This window comes from Elaeis guineensis, chromosome 5 (assembly GCF_000442705.2).
Source record: "Elaeis guineensis isolate ETL-2024a chromosome 5, EG11, whole genome shotgun sequence".
In the NCBI taxonomy this organism is placed as follows: domain Eukaryota; kingdom Viridiplantae; phylum Streptophyta; class Magnoliopsida; order Arecales; family Arecaceae; genus Elaeis; species Elaeis guineensis.
This window is the reverse complement of record NC_025997.2, coordinates 123,847,752-123,863,280: the sequence shown is the minus strand read 5'-3', so window position 1 is coordinate 123,863,280 and position 15,529 is coordinate 123,847,752. Positions and strand designations below refer to the sequence as shown.

The window sequence follows — 15,529 nt, the reverse complement described above, 5'->3', positions numbered from 1 at the left end:
TAACAGTCAGACAACTGATCATCCATCGGTGACTTGAATGTCGACTAATAATCGTAGTAGAATTTATCCGCTAGTCGGATATCAGCTGACTTAGCTTGTCTACTTTAGATATTTGATAAATGGTGATAAGCCGAATATCCTTCGACTGATCGTATTCAAGTCGGTGTATTTTTTATTCGATCAAAGTCAAATCGGCATAATATTCTACTTAGCTAAAGCTAAGTTAGCATGAGTAGTCATTCGACTTAAGTTGGTTTTTATAATTAAAAATCGAGATATAGTCAGTAAGTCAATTTTTACAGTGAAAAATTAAGATACAATCGATAAATATTGATCGATTATTTATCGATCTAATATCATTTTGTGGATAACTTGTAGTTGATTGAAGCTTTCATGATTTTGAATTCTAATATTTCATTCCAAACATCGTACATGTGAACAACTTTATTGATAGTACATCTTTAAATTATCAACATTTCAAATCTGAAGAATAATCATTCCATCGAGAGTTTCTAGCCGATATGCATCCGGTCGAAGTGTCTCGATTACTCTCTAGGATCTTTTTCAGTTTGGAGATAATTTTTTCTGGTTTAGAGACTTTGAAACTTCTACTTTTCTTAGGATCAGGTCTCTTAGATGAAAGACCTTCGGTTTGACTTTTGCATTATAATATTGGGCTATTCTTTACCAATATGTTGCCATTCGATCTTAAACTTGCTATCGAACTTTTGAAAGTAAGTCTAAGTCGACTCTTCGATATTCAGAATTGCTCGGCTCATTATACTATTTCACTCTTGCTGATGGTAATCCGATCTCAAGTAGAATCATCACCTCTGTCCTATAAGCTAGGTTGAATGGTGATTCTTCTGTCGGTATACGAGAAGTTATCCCATATGTCCATAAGATCGGATATAATTCTTTCACCCAAAGATATTTAGTTTCACTCAGTTTGATCTTGAGACCATGTAGAATTGTTCGATTTGTTACTTTCACTTCATCGTTAGATTGTGGATTGTCGACTGATGTAAGCATATATGTAATATAAAATTTTGTATAAAATTTTTTAAAATTTTGATTATCAAATTATCGATTATTGTCGATAATAATGGTGTGTGGTGGACCGAATCTGTATATGATTGATTTCTGAATGAAGTCTTCCATCTTACTTTCAGTGATTTGCATCAAAGATTCAGCTTCTACCCATTTAGTGATGTAATCAATAGCAACTACTATAAATTTTCTCTGACGGGATGCTAGAGAAAAAGGACCAAGTATGTCGATTCCTCATTGTGCGAAGGGCCATGGTGTAATAATTGATGTCAGCTGGCTGGTCAGTTGATGTTGTATGTTAGCATACTTCTGACATGATTCACATCTTCGGACAAATTCAGCTGCATCTTTCTTCATAGTGGGTCAATAATATCTTTGTCATAAAATTTTATAAGTCAATAATTTACCTCCAAGTGATTTTCATAAATCTCTTCATGAACTTCTCGAAGTGCATAATTGGCATCCATTGATCTCAAGCACTTTAGTGAGAGAAGAGAGAATGATCTTTTATAAAGTTATCCATTCATCAAAATATACTGCGAGACCATCCATCATAGTTGTTTGGCTTCTGAAAGATTTGTAGGTAGAATTTCATCAGTCAAATACTAGATGATCGGATCCATCTAGCTTGGCTCATCATTGATTTGTAGCACTTCTTCGACTTTATCAATGCTCGGTTGTTCAAGACATTCGATGAATGTCCGACCCAGCGAGTTGACTGAAGTAGTTGCGAGTCAAAAAAATACGTCAGCTCAAGTATTCTCTATTCTTAGAATATAAGAGATCTCAAAATATTTCAGAGTCGATATAAGATCTTTCACTTTCTGAAGGTACTTCATTATAATGGAGTCTCATGCTTCAAACTCACCCTTAACTTGTCCGATAATCAACTGTGAGTCGATGAAGACCTTCAAGTTGTCAATATCAAGCTCTTTAGCAATCTTCAAGCCGGCTAGGAGAGCTTCATATTTGGCTTGATTTTTTGAAGCTTTAAAATTAAATCGAAGGACATATTCAGTTACAATCCCTTCAAAATTGGTGAGGATGAGACCGACTCCACTGCCTTATGCATTAGATGCTCCATCAATATGTAGCACTTACATCGATACTAAGTCGGTCTTAGGAGTTGCAATTTGCTTTGATTTGTCATTGAGTTCATCCTCAAGATTATTGTCGGATATGGTATACTCGATGACAAAGTCAGCTAAAATTTGTGCCTTCATGGATAGTTGTGGACGATATTGAATATTAAACTCATTGAGTTTTATCATCTATTTGTCATTCAATCTAAAGTATCAGATCGGTATAGAATTGCCTTCAATGATTGATCTATCAAGATGACTATAAGATGTGCTTGAAAGTACGGACGAAGTCACTCTGATGATATGATTAGAGCGTAGATCATTTTCTCCGCTCTTGAATATCTTATTTCAATATTATGAAGTACCTTGCTTGTGTAATTAATTGATCATTGAATTTGATTTTCATCCTTTTAGATGAATATCGAACTAACTGCTTTTGTCGAAGTCGCCAGATAGAGATACAAAGTTTCTTCCACTTTCGATTTTGTAAGTAATGGTGGAGATACTATATATCTTTTTAGATCTTCGAAGGATTGTCAGTACTTGTTTGATCGTGAAAAGTTTTTTACTTATCTCAAAGTCTTGAAGAAGGGTAAATATCTTTCTGTCGATCCTAAGATGAATCGACTGAGTGTGGCGATCCTTCCATTAAGTTATTATATTTCTTTCTTAGAGCTTGGATACTTCATATTGATGATAGCTTTTATTTTTTCGGGATTAGCTTCAATTCTTTGTTGTGACATAAGAAATCAAAAAAAAAATTCGAAAGTTAGTCCGAATGCGTACTTAATCAGATTCAATTTCATCTGATGTCATCGAAGTGTGTCGAAGACTTCTTCTAAATTTCGAATATGATCAGAAGTTTAGAGGCTTTTCACTAACATATTGTCAACGTAGATTTTCATATTTCGTTCAATTTATGCTTTGAACAGTTTATTAACTAGCCATTGATAAGTGGCTCTGATATTCTTTAAACCGAATAGCATTACTTTGTAACAGTAGATGCTTTGTTGGTTATAAAGACAGTATGCTCCTCATCTTCGGATGCCATTCGAATCTGATTGTAGTTCGCAAAGACATCCATAAAGCTCAAAAATCGATGTCCCAAAGTTGCATCAACTAGTTGGTCGATCTTTGACAAGAAAAAATTGTCCTTCAGATAAGCTTCATTTAAATTATGTAGTTGATACAGATTTTCTATTTTTTATTGACTTTTCTCACCATCACTACATTGACGAGCCAATCGAGATAGTTAGTTTCTCTGATAAAGTCAGTCATAAAGAGCTTGTCGACTTTTTTGTCGATGACCTTCTGCCTTTCAGGAGCAAGAGGTCTTTTCTTTTATCTCACCAGTCTAACTTTAGAATTAATATTCAGTCGATGGGTTATTACTTTCGAAAAAAATTTTCGCATATCAGTTGCCGACCAAGTAAAAATATCGATATTTGCTCTTAATAGATTCACTAATTATTGTCGCTCTGGATCAGACAATTGTAATCCAATTTGGATCGTTTTCTCAGAATTTTCTTCTTTTAATAGGATGAAAATCAGTTGCTCGACTGGTTCACCCCTTTCTTCATTTTTTTTTTGGTCTAATTTATTAATAGACAAAGAGTCTTTAGATTGATTATTCTTTGTAGAGATCATGAAGCAACGTTGAGCAAGTTGTTGATCTCCATGCATTTCTCTGACTTCGTTTCTTGTTGAAAATCAGATCAATAAATGGTATGTTGAAACTACTACTCTCAGAGCATTAAGTCCAGGTCATCCAAATATGGCATTGTAGGTTGATGAAACTCGGACGACTGTGAATGTCAGAAGAATAGTATTTTATTGTGGATCTATTCCCACGGTTAGTAGGAGAGTAATTTTTTCTTTCACGATAACTGCATCTCCAGTAAAATTGACTAATAGCATCGAGATTCTTCTGAGTCGGTCAGTTGGTAGTCGTATTCGAGAGAAAGTTGAGTAAAAAAAAATATCAGTTGAGCTTCCATTATCGACTAAAATTTTTTTACATCGTAGTTTTTTATCATCGTCGAAATGATGACGGCATTATCATGAAAAGTTTGTATTCTCCTAATATTATCTTTCAAAAAATAAATTACATTATCAAGTCATCATTTTTTTGCCGACTCTTTTTCGAAAGTTGCCTCCCAGTCCTTCAATCATCCAGAGATCATATTAATCACTCCTGTCGTTAGTCGATGGTTGATCATTTTCTCAACTTGTGGCTGAGGCTGTTGGTCAGTGGGAGGTTGAGTCGGACGATCTTGTCAAAATTTTTCGAGGTAACCACGTCGGATCAAGGCCTCTATTTCGTTCCTAAGTTGAATACATTGTTTGGTATCATGATCGTGATCACGATGAAATCGACAGTAATTCTTCTTGTCGTGACTCCTCGGTGGAGTATTCGTTGACGGAAGATGTCAAAGATACTCCTTTCCTTCGATCTCCATTAAGATTTGTGCACAAGGAGCAAAAAGATGAGTATAGGAGTCATACCTATTGTCAAAATTATTTGGTCTTGGACTCCATCAATGAAGTGAAGTTCGTTTATTGGCGGTTGACCGATTTGATTTGGTTGGAGCTTTATTTTTTATTTATTTCTTTTTCTGACCTTTTTCTTCTGTCTGGCGCTGATCAGAAGCACCTTCATCTGTGCGAATATACTTGTATGCACGCTTTAAGAGTTCAGCATAAGTCCAGAGGAGAGTCTTATCCAGAGAATAAGTAAATCTGGATCCTCTCAGACCTCTCTTCATGATCGATATGGCCATATCTTTATTGAGATCTCTGACCTCAAGTGTGGCCATATTGAAGCGAGCCATAAAATTCCTCAATATCTTTGTCTCGCCTTGCTTGATGGAGAAGTCACTGTCTGATGTCTATGGCACCTTTTGGCTAGTGCTGAAATGGGTCACAAAAGAATGCTCGAACTGCTTGAAGAAATTCATGCTTTCCGACTGAAGTCTAGAATACCAGGCTCGAGCAGCCTTCCGAATAGTTGCCGAAAAGTTAATATATTAGAGGACGTCGGTTGCCTCCTGGATCATCATGAGAGTCTTATAACTCTTCAAATGATTAATTGAATCGGTGGAGCTATCGTATGGCTCCATCTGCAGCATCTTGAATCGAGATGGGATTGATTCATCCAAGATACATTGAAAGAGAGGTTGAGCAGTGTGGAAGTCGTAGTCGTTAGAGGACTTTCGATCTTCCACCTAAAGTCGGATAAGTTGATGATCGATCTCCTTGAACTTGCACTCGTAGTCATTGAGCCACCGCTGTTGAGATAATTCGAAGGTAGAATCTCTTAAAGAATTTGAGGATGGGGAAGGAGAAGGTGCACGTGGCCTTTTCCCTTCTTGATGCTATGTACAAGAGAAGGATAAGGAGATCATCATAAAGGATGAGCGATATGATGAGAATACTGAAAATGTGGTTGCTCGACTCGATAAGAATGTCGAGATAGTCGTCGTTCTGGAGATGAAGAGGATGAGCACCATGGAGGACAGCGACTGTGCCTGGATGGCACTGAATAAGCCACCGACTTCTCCATCGGTGGTTGCTACTGCTGTTGTGTCTGTTGTTGTTGGAGACTGTGGATCGCTTCTGTCAATACTTTCATTTGCTACATTAGAGCAGTAATTTGTGCGTCCGTAGTGATTACAGGATGCGAGAAGCTGGGCTCTGCCATTAGAGGTAGGGGAGGAAGATCTTTCTGATGGAAAAATTATCTCGCAAATCTTGTAGAATTATATTAAGCTCTGGTCTTTGCCATTGTTGCTCGTATCTACCCCTTCCTGGTGCGTCAATCTGTTGCGGTTAATCTCCTGTTGCGTCTGTTATTGATGAAGAGCACCTGCAAAATAAAGTCCACATTGACCAGAATTGTATCTGACGAAAATCTTCCGATGCTTAAGTCGATGGAGAGTGATGAACAGCAGATGAATATTCAAAGAGACAGAATTTCAACTCTCAAGAGACCTTCCCAAATGCTGTTCATTTACCTTCTTTTATAGACGAGTAGTTGATAACCGTCTGTAACGGTTAGACATATGGGTCTCACTTATTCCGGTATTATGTGATCGTGGGATGGATGCTTATACTTGCCACTGATCATGTTCTAGCCATTATACGTTTTCTGCACTGGCAGTTTCTGATAAGCCAACTATATGTCGGTAATCAAAATATGTCGATCGTATGTCGGTAGTTATGGAAGTTCGAATGAGCATCGATCGGTAACTCTGATATGCCGACAGTCATCGGTCTGAAATCAGTCGAGTCGTCATAGTTGAAATTTGTCAAATTTGAGGATAGTCGACTGGCAGTCGGTCCATCGATTGATAATCAGCAGGTCGTGCTTATCAGGCCAATCAAAAGTCAGAATCGGGGAGTCAGCTGAATCGCCCCAATAGTTAGCATTTAATAGGGAATCAGGGATGACTGATGTGTGCCTTTTTTTTTCTCTACTAAACCATGGTTAGCCATGGATAGAACTTAATGGGGAATGGTTAGCTAGCATTTAATGGGGGTTCCAACAATTACTGTATGCGGACTTTTTATAGGCTTGCCTATATCCTACGTGGAGAATGATTCTGTCTTATAATTTCTCCTTGGATGAGATGGCGATCAACCAATCGTTAATTAAACAGGACCTGTTGAGTGCACCCTTCTTTTCATATTGTAATTGTTTACTGGTCTTCTGGCCAAAACTTTGATCACGATAGCTTAAAACAATGCTTCGTTTGCATTGGACAGGATAACCGTGTTCTTTAGAGTACTTCCTTCCATCCCATTTGCTTGTTCTTGCTTTCTCATATATGTATATTTGTACGCTGCATCATGAGGATTAAAGAATTCATGGATTAATTTTTTCGAAAATAATACATATATGGGCTTTGACCAATTGCAGTGACCTTGCATTTTACATCTCCATGCAAAAAGCACCACAAGAATCATGGATATCACTACAAGGATCATTGTCCGTACATATAGCCTTAATTTTCACAAATTAGAATGGCACAAGTTACATGCCAACTAGCTACGAAAAGTAAGGGATTGTATTAAGAATTTAATGCCAGTGAATAACAGCCAATATGGTATAAAATGAGCTAGGTATAGGTATTCATGGAAATGGATTGAGATGCATGTTATCTTTTTTCAAAACTGATTGTCTCATGTCAAAAATGGTTAGTACGACATCCAGGGCCAATGGGTGCATTTTTATTTCTCATGGGTCAAGTTCCAAAACTTTAGTGTGGTTGACCCTCTCATAAGAGACCAACAATCTTTTGATGAAAACTTTCACAAAGTATAAGACTTTTCTGCAGGAAGGGTTGCATGGTAAGGTTTATTAAGTTGAAGCAGGTTTCTATCAACAATAACTTAATGTTTGTGAAGACCATACTTAATTCATTCCCTTTGCATTGATAATTAATAATCAATATATCAAATGAAACCCATGCTTGAAATTCTTATATGGTTCAAATTATGTATGATTCAAGCCTGTTTGTTTTATCTCATCAATCTACACTACTATATATTCTTTAATTTAGAAACCCAGATGTGATTCTTTTCTTTTCTATTCTATTTTTAAGGAAAATGGTTGCAAGTCCACCTAGATTTCAAGCATTTATTTAGCAATGCTCCTCCACATACCTAGTAATGGATAATAGTTGATATATCATATCTCATGTATCTAATTTATATGAGCAGGGTTCTTTTTCTTTTCTTTTTTTTTTTTCTTGAATAGAAAATCCTGATAATCCAAACAAGAAGCATTAGTGCTCCTCTGTATACCCGTAAACCTTGTAATTGATGTGAACATAATATTTGAACTCAAGTCTTTGTTGCAAAAATCAAGGAATTTTACTGGCTTGCAAAGTTGGCACCTTCGGTTAAAAGTTAATAATGCTCATATCATGAATCTTTCTTGTGCTTTATATTAATTGTATTTGACTCTTGAAAATCTATTATCAAGACTCTTTCTACACGTCTTTCACTTTAGTTTAAATCAACAGGAGTAAAGACTTGGCAAGCAGGTAAAACATAAAAATCGAATATACTTTGTTTCTTTTCTTATTCCATATTGTAATTATGATTTGGGTTGTAGGCTACTATTCTAAAACCTAGGAGAGTGGTGCATCGTATAAAGATAGCAGAAAATGGGTCAAACAAATCTAACTAGGATTCCATGTTACGATTTCAGTATAATTTGAAGATGTTGTCTATATCACAATCTACATATTATACATTAAATTACTCTTGGTTTCATCAGAGAGAAGTAAAAAATCTTTATTCACGGACAAAATAGATATGTGTTGACAGACATAATTTTTTTATCTTATTATTCATTTGTGTCCTTGGTTAATATTTATTATTTTAACTTCATAAGCCAAGGACTCTTTTAGCTCTCTTCCATACTAATAAAGAGAAGGATGTGCCTGTTGGATATGGGGATACTTGAACCAAATTATAAATCACATATGAAGCATCAAGCAAATAAAATAAATTTCTCATAAAATGTATAAGAAATAAAATAAGCATGAAAAGCAAGCAATGTTGTAAAAATAAAATATTTAGTGCTGTTGGAAATAAACAATTAATGCATGACATGAAGATAATGGAAGGCAAAAACATGAGCTAGAAATTACTGAAAAGCTAAAGAATCAGAGTGAACGCATAGAAACACGCTGAGAAGTTGAGAGCTTGGTAAACTCTAAAACACCCATGAAGAAACTATATATGAAAATAGTTTGCAATAGTTGCCCGTTAACTCTATAATTTCTAGTACCTAACACAATGACTATTGGTTCTCGCATTTTACTATTGGTTTCTCTTGTCCCTAAGTTTGTCCATCTGGAGAAGCTGAACGTGTCCTTTTGACCAGGCAAAACCTAACCCTGCATGGAATTTGTGTTTCCAGATACGAAGGTGCGTGTATTTCCTGGATAACGAAACTGCTGACGTGCCTATTCTGGCCATTAGTATTCTATAACGCTTTCGGTGACTCAATAACTCACTTAAGAAAAATCACTAGCGTTGTGTACTAAGATGGCTCCCTTAGAATTGACAACTTGGAAGCATCCCGTTTAATGAAGCATGGTGATTGGTGTAAGATCTTTTTCCCCTTACCAATGTTTAGTCCTTGTCTTTGGGACCAGACCACGAGAGTCACGAGGTCACTGTTGGTGTGGCCAGTGACGAACACCAAGCACTGATCTGAACCAATAAGAAAAGGCCACGCAGACAGCACGCCAGAACGCAGCGTGTACTATTGTGGACCCCCGCGCGTCAAGAAATTCTTCAGCCAAGTTGGACAGTGTAATCACCAAACGGGAGGACCGGAGCGCGTCTACGACGAGAAAACGACGCCCGCGGTTTGACGTGGGGACGTTCGGCTTCGGCAGGCCTTTTTCAGTATATTTGCGCAACACAACACTATTTGTTGCTTTGTTTCATTTGTCCATCATTTCATATTTATAGCGAGTTATGTACCAGTGTTGTCTTATTTCTATGACAAATTGGGGACGATGACAGGTGGCTAGCTGGATACGCTTTACCATGCAATGATATGCAAGTAAGGCTTCCTTTTTCAGAGAAAATTGGATATTAGTTGGAAACTAGTGAAATTATTCTCGCACTATTTCTTACCGGCAAGCCCAGTTCATCAGTAAGACAGACAGGAATGCTAGATTCATGAAATTTAATGACAAAACTTGTATGGCCTACTTTATCAGTAACTCAGCACAACCATCCTCAGCAATTAAAGGGTAAAAAAATAGAAAAATGCTAAGCCAAGATTTTCTAAGAAGGCTAAATGCAGTTTGACAATTGAAGGAGAAGAAGCAGTTGGATTAGAATAGATATTTCCTTTTAATCGTTAGTGATGGATTCCATGAATTTTAGTCATGGGTTTGCTTCTGGATTGGTGCTAGCATTAACATGTTGATTAATAACTGCATCTCATGCCCAAATACCTTAAAACAATAAATAATATCAATAAATAATATCATGTAGTGATTCCTGCTAAAATCTATAAGGAGTAATTATCTTTTTCTGAGTAAATGAGATTTTTTAAACCAATCTAGAAATAAAAGCATCCATGGGAATCGGCAAATAAAATATTAAAAAATTTAGCAGGAACATTTTGACAAAACAAAGAGTAATAAACTTTAAAAAAACATACTTCTCCACACCCATTTCACGTTTCATTAATTTGGATTGATTAGACGGATCTCTGAGAATGGCCCTTTTGGTCATGTCCTATTCTTTCTAGGGTAAAAAACTTTGTCAAATTTACAAATATAATCAAGCTAAGAGTTTAGTTGTATTTTTAGTATCTTGTAAGAGATATCATGGGAATCTCACCTTTTAGGTTTGAACTTTAAACCTTTTCATAGATTACAAGTTCTTGAGGGCTTTTTTTTTTTTTTTTTGCAGCAAAAAGGTTATTACGTATTGTTTTGATTCATTGAGATATTATATCATGTTGAATTAATTATGGTGAATTTTACTATTTCACCTTCTCATCTTATTCCTCATTTATCTTCTTCCATCCCCATACCTTTTATCTTCCTAAAGATTTTATAAGCAATCTTTTTTATGGGAGAAATCTATACATGTTATGATACGGGTAGAGGTCGTTCCATTAGCAAAGATTTGGTGAAGAGTACGTATATAGTTCAACTGATTTGCATTGTGTTGTCTAATATCAAAAATTCTTATATTAAGTTAGAACAGATTCTTAATGTGATCAAACTATCCAATTCTAAGAAAAACAATTCTGCAAATGGGGTGGAGATAGAATTGGTTTACCTATTTATACCTCCACTAGTTTTCCACATTATTCTCTGCTATTTTCAAATAATGTACACCAAATCTAGTTTATCCCTATAGTGTGGTAGGACTCATCACTCTACTTGCATCCATATGTGCTAGTAATATGGTGAGGATTCTAGAATTTTATAGACAAGGAGGATTATTTTGCTAACATGGTGTCTTTGGTTTTGAGTGATGGACTTTGTTACCTAATGTAGGTCATCCCTTACATACTCTCTCTTTCTTGGTTTCTTCCCTAGGTCACAAGGTTTAAGTTTTTCCTAGCATGGTGTCTTTTCTAGAAAGGGTACAAAATAATGAGAAAAAAATCCCCCACTTCTAGCCAACAATAAAAAAAAAAAAAATCAAAATTGCAAAATTTAAAATCCCTTAAAAAAAAAAACAGTAAACATTCTTCAAATTTTGAAATTCAAATTTCAAAATTCAAATAATATTAATCCATCTTACTATCAGATCATGATAGATGGCAAACTTGGTCATTTCACTTCAAAGGAGATCCGGTTAGCGGCATGTCTGTATCTTGCCTTTTTTTTTCAAATACTAATGAAAATAAGAGAGCGAGTTGCCTTTTTTTTTCAAATACTAATGAAAATAAGAGAGCGAGTTGCCTTTTTTGTCAAATACTAATGAAAATAAGAGAGCGAGGAGGAGATAGAATATAAAGAAGAGAAGAAAGAGAGCTAGAATAGGATAAGGCATGTGCGAGGAATGGAGGGAAAGAGAAGAAAAGAGAAAGAAAGGGATGGTTTTGTCCGCGGGCTGACAAGAGGGAGGACACGCTCATTGAAGAGGGGCTTTATCCCATGGAATTATATTCTTCAATGACAAAGTGGTTGATAGCATGTTACCATTATTTCAAAAAATATAGCCATCCAAAATCATCATATAGCTTCTAGAATCGATCTAAATAGATTTTCAAGGAAAAAAAATTGAAAAAAGATAATTCCAGGAAACATCAAGTAAAAATCTCTAGGGAATCATGATAAAACATGATTCATTTTCTTTCAAAAAAAAAAAAAAAAGAAAGAACAACATTATTTCCCATGCAGCTTGCTCAATACAAATATGAAAAATTTTAGCTGAAGGCAAAAATCTCAAATAAAAATATTGCCCAAATAAAATTGCCAATAAATCTCCTCTCTTTTTTCGAGGCTCTCTTTTGAATTCTAAATGTAAAGAATAATGCAAACTTTTAAAGGACTTAATTATTCTTAGTCCTATATCCGAAGTTGTATTGGATTGTATACCTATTCTTATATATAGCACCAACTCTTTTAAACAACCATGGGTTAAGCGTCAACTGGATTTTTTTTTTTTTTTTGATGTAAAAGGAGATTAATGTGCCTAATTAACATCTTAGTCACCAAATTTATTGAGAAAGAGCAGTAAAATATTTACAAATGTAAGAAAGGATCAAGCTGGAAACCTATATTTCCTTTTTCCGCTGCTATATTAGGTTAAGCGTCAACTGTTGTAACTGACCCCTCGATTTCCTGTCCTATTTCCCACCCTTTATTTTCCAAGCATTTCTTATTCATTAGAATATGGAACTCGCCTTTTTTTTTTTACTAACAAAGGATAAAAATAGACACCGTATGATATTTGTCTTTCTGACATAGTGACCACATAAGTTTCTGTAGTTATGTGTAGCTGAATAGGCACGGTATGATATTTGTCTTTTCTGACATAGTGACCCCCCCCCCCCCCCCCCCACCCCCCCAAAAAAAAAAAGGAAAATAATCATTTTCTTGAAACGATGATGACATGATGATGGTAAAATTCTCGCTCAACTGCCCGGTCGTCCATCAGGCTTCTTGGCAAAATGGTGTCTTAATTTCCATGTGAACACTTAAATAGGTAGGCCCAGATACAAGAAATCTTTTCAAGGATGAAAGATAATTGTATTGCCAGAACCTCACACAACATTTAGCATGTTATACTTGCACATCCTCTACAACTAAGAAGCTTCTCAAACTCTATTTCTTAATCTTCTTTTTTTTTTTTTTTTTTGAAAAGAGATAGAGAGAGAGAGAGGGAAAAAAATAATAACTTAATTATATGCATACATCCATTTTTAGCCCATGATATACATCTTCGCAAGTGGCATGGAGCTCAAAAGAGGCCTCGGTTCGTCAGCACTATATCCCTCTTCCGGAAGCTACAGGTCCAGTCCTTAAGAAACCTCTCTCAACCACCACGGAGATTCAAAAGAAATTTCCTTCTCAGATATTTTAACCTCAGTTAAATCAACTGCATCCATCATCATATCCCAATCAGTGTACAGCGGTGAAAATATGTTCGATATCTCATCTACCAATCCTGGTGTGCCAATGGGTGTTGCAGGCGCAAGAAGGCCAGAAAGTAGCTCATCTGTTGGCAATTTATCGGCGATCAATGGGCTGTAACCTTGGCTCTGGTTCTCAGTGACAATAGAGGATGGAGAAGGCTGATAGCACAAGGAATATTCAGATTCAGAGCCAAGAATTGGAGTGTTTCTTGGTGCGGAATCCACAATGAAAGGGGAGTTGATATCCACGTTCTTGCAGGTGTGCTGCATGGAGTAAGTAACAAGGAACTTGGGGGGATCAGAATCGCGGTCCTCCTGTTGCACGGTCTTAGTTGCTCGGCACCCTTGGTCTTTAGAATTAGTGCATCTGTAGTAGCTCCTGTTTCATATTAGGAGAACCTTCAATCAGTTTGCATTGCAGGAATCCCATATTTTCTTCTCTTAAAAGCAGTGATGTTGCGGCAGATGGTTTATAATATTTATGTTTCCTTTTAAATTTTGAATTGTTATTTTATGTAAATAAGTTTTGTTTTCCTTGGAATTTAGATCAAGAGATTACTGAAGTACCTTGGGTATTTGGCATTATTAATCGTCTTCTGCCCATACTTCCTCCATTGGTGGCCATCATAATGTGGGACAGAAGTAACAATGGACCATGAGTCAAGTTGCTTCCTGCAGTGAGACGAAATGGAAGGTTTTTTTATATAACAATCAAAGGTTTAGTGCTTTTACTAACAAAAATAATATAAATTAACAATAATGATACACAAAAAAAATAAAATATACCGTTTTTAGAAGGTTAAAAAAGAATACTTAAGGGAAAAATTAAGTATGGAGTGTACAAGATGAACATGTTACCTGCTGGCTTTTCCTAAGTTTTGTTGATAGTTAATGGTGATTGTATCTATAGTTTTTTTCCTCCTTTGCTTGAAAAAAGGGGAAGAAGAAAAGGAGGGAAAGAGGAGGAGGAGAAGCAAGAAATTTGGCTATTTTGAAGTAAAGTTGGTCATCCCCACAACAACAGCGTCAGTAATGGCAAGACCACCACCAAGAAGATGCACATGTTGCCTGATGGCTTTTCCTAAATTTGTTGATAGTTAATGGTGATTTGAACCATAAGATGGAACTGTCGGATGATGTAACTATAGCTTTTTGTGTCCTTTGCTTGCAAAAGGGGGGCAAAAAAGGAAGGAAAGAGGAGGGAGGAGGAGGAGGCGAAGTAAGAAAATTGGCAATTCTGAAGTAAAGTTGGCCATCCCCACAACAACAGCGGTAGCTATGGCAAAGAAAAAAGCTAGCAGATTAAATTCTGTGACTTCGAGCTAAAATTCTTAGCAGCAAATTGGCTGGATAAGCAAGAAAGAGAGGAGGTTAGAATATCCAGCAAACCTTCTCCTACGACCATCTGGCCTCTCTCTCTCTTCGGTACTCTTCCTCTTCCCATCAACAACTAATTTGTTTCTCCGGTCATCATCGGAGTCAGAAGAAGCCGACAATCCACAGCTACAGTCGCGAAGCCTGGAGAGGGCCATGGTGGAAGACTTCAGTATCTCCTCAAAGAGGTCCCCAGCCAGCTCCGTCAAGCCGCCTGCCGGAAGCAACGGGATGAGGAGGGCTCGGAGTTGAGTCATGAGCTCATGCCCTCGATCGATCTCCTTCATCGCCGCCTCAACATCGCATGCCAACAGCTCGGATGTGGAGCTCGCCTCTGCCCTCTGCTTCATGTCACCGAATTAATTGGAGTCGTCACAAACAAAGTGGAGTGGTCTCTTAATTTGGTGCTCTCCTACGTTATAGGACGTGAGAGAGCCTTTGCAGTCTTTTATATACATCCAAAGATGTGATGTTCGACTTTATTGGTTGACGTCGTTTCCTGGTTGTGGGGTTCCAGTTCAGTTCTTCTCTAGCTATGGGTAGACCGGTTCCACAGATCAGTGCTTCTCTATTCTCCGGGCCGGGAAAGTTCTTGTTTTTACACCGGAAGTATATATCTTAACGTTTAATACCCACCTAAACCTTCAGGTGTCAGTCAACCTCCAAGACTTCGGACATAAAGTAGAGAGAGTTAGAGGGTGAAGTCGGCCAGAGGGGAGGAGGACCCCACTCTTGCAAGGAATGGGGAGTGGTGAATAAGGGATCACTTTGGAGAGGTGATTTTGGTGTAGCCACGTAGGTATCCTAATCGCTCTCCAGCTGCTGCTGTTGCTCGTTTTTTCCCTTAAATGTTTCCTCTTACAAGAGAATAGGCCACGGAGTCTGGGAT

The 15,529-nt window shown here is 36.9% G+C and overlaps 2 protein-coding genes across 2 annotated transcripts in view; one reads left to right on the top strand and one right to left on the bottom strand.

Annotated features, from left to right (window-relative positions):
* LOC140858049 (uncharacterized) overlaps positions 1-5,783 on the top strand; it is a 46,681-nt gene extending 40,898 nt beyond the window's left edge. The window contains exon 7 of the mRNA XM_073257484.1: positions 5,523-5,783. Within this exon, the coding sequence (XP_073113585.1) occupies positions 5,523-5,783 (261 nt within the window). The remainder of the gene's footprint in view (positions 1-5,522) is intronic.
* A 7,231-nt stretch (positions 5,784-13,014) lies between these two features.
* LOC105045992 (probable WRKY transcription factor 70) lies at positions 13,015-15,066 on the bottom strand. The gene is made up of 3 exons (XM_010924456.4): positions 14,656-15,066; positions 13,834-13,938; positions 13,015-13,645 (listed from the first exon to the last, which is right to left on the bottom strand). Exons 1-3 carry the CDS (start codon positions 14,988-14,990, stop codon positions 13,153-13,155), a joined length of 933 nt encoding a protein of 310 aa, XP_010922758.1. The 5' UTR covers positions 14,991-15,066; the 3' UTR covers positions 13,015-13,152.
* Between the last annotated feature and the right edge of the window lie 463 nt (positions 15,067-15,529).

Excerpts from the sequence above, each read along its gene's own strand:
- LOC105045992 (XM_010924456.4), bottom strand. The coding sequence starts at position 14,990 with ATGAAGCAGAGGGCAGAGGCGAGCTCCACATCCGAGCTGTTGGCATGC. Across the intron at positions 13,939-14,655 it reads CCAGATGGTCGTAGGAGAAG|GAAGCAACTTGACTCATGGT; the intron begins GTTTGCTGGATA and ends GTCTCACTGCAG. Across the intron at positions 13,646-13,833 it reads AATAATGCCAAATACCCAAG|GAGCTACTACAGATGCACTA; the intron begins GTACTTCAGTAA and ends AATATGAAACAG.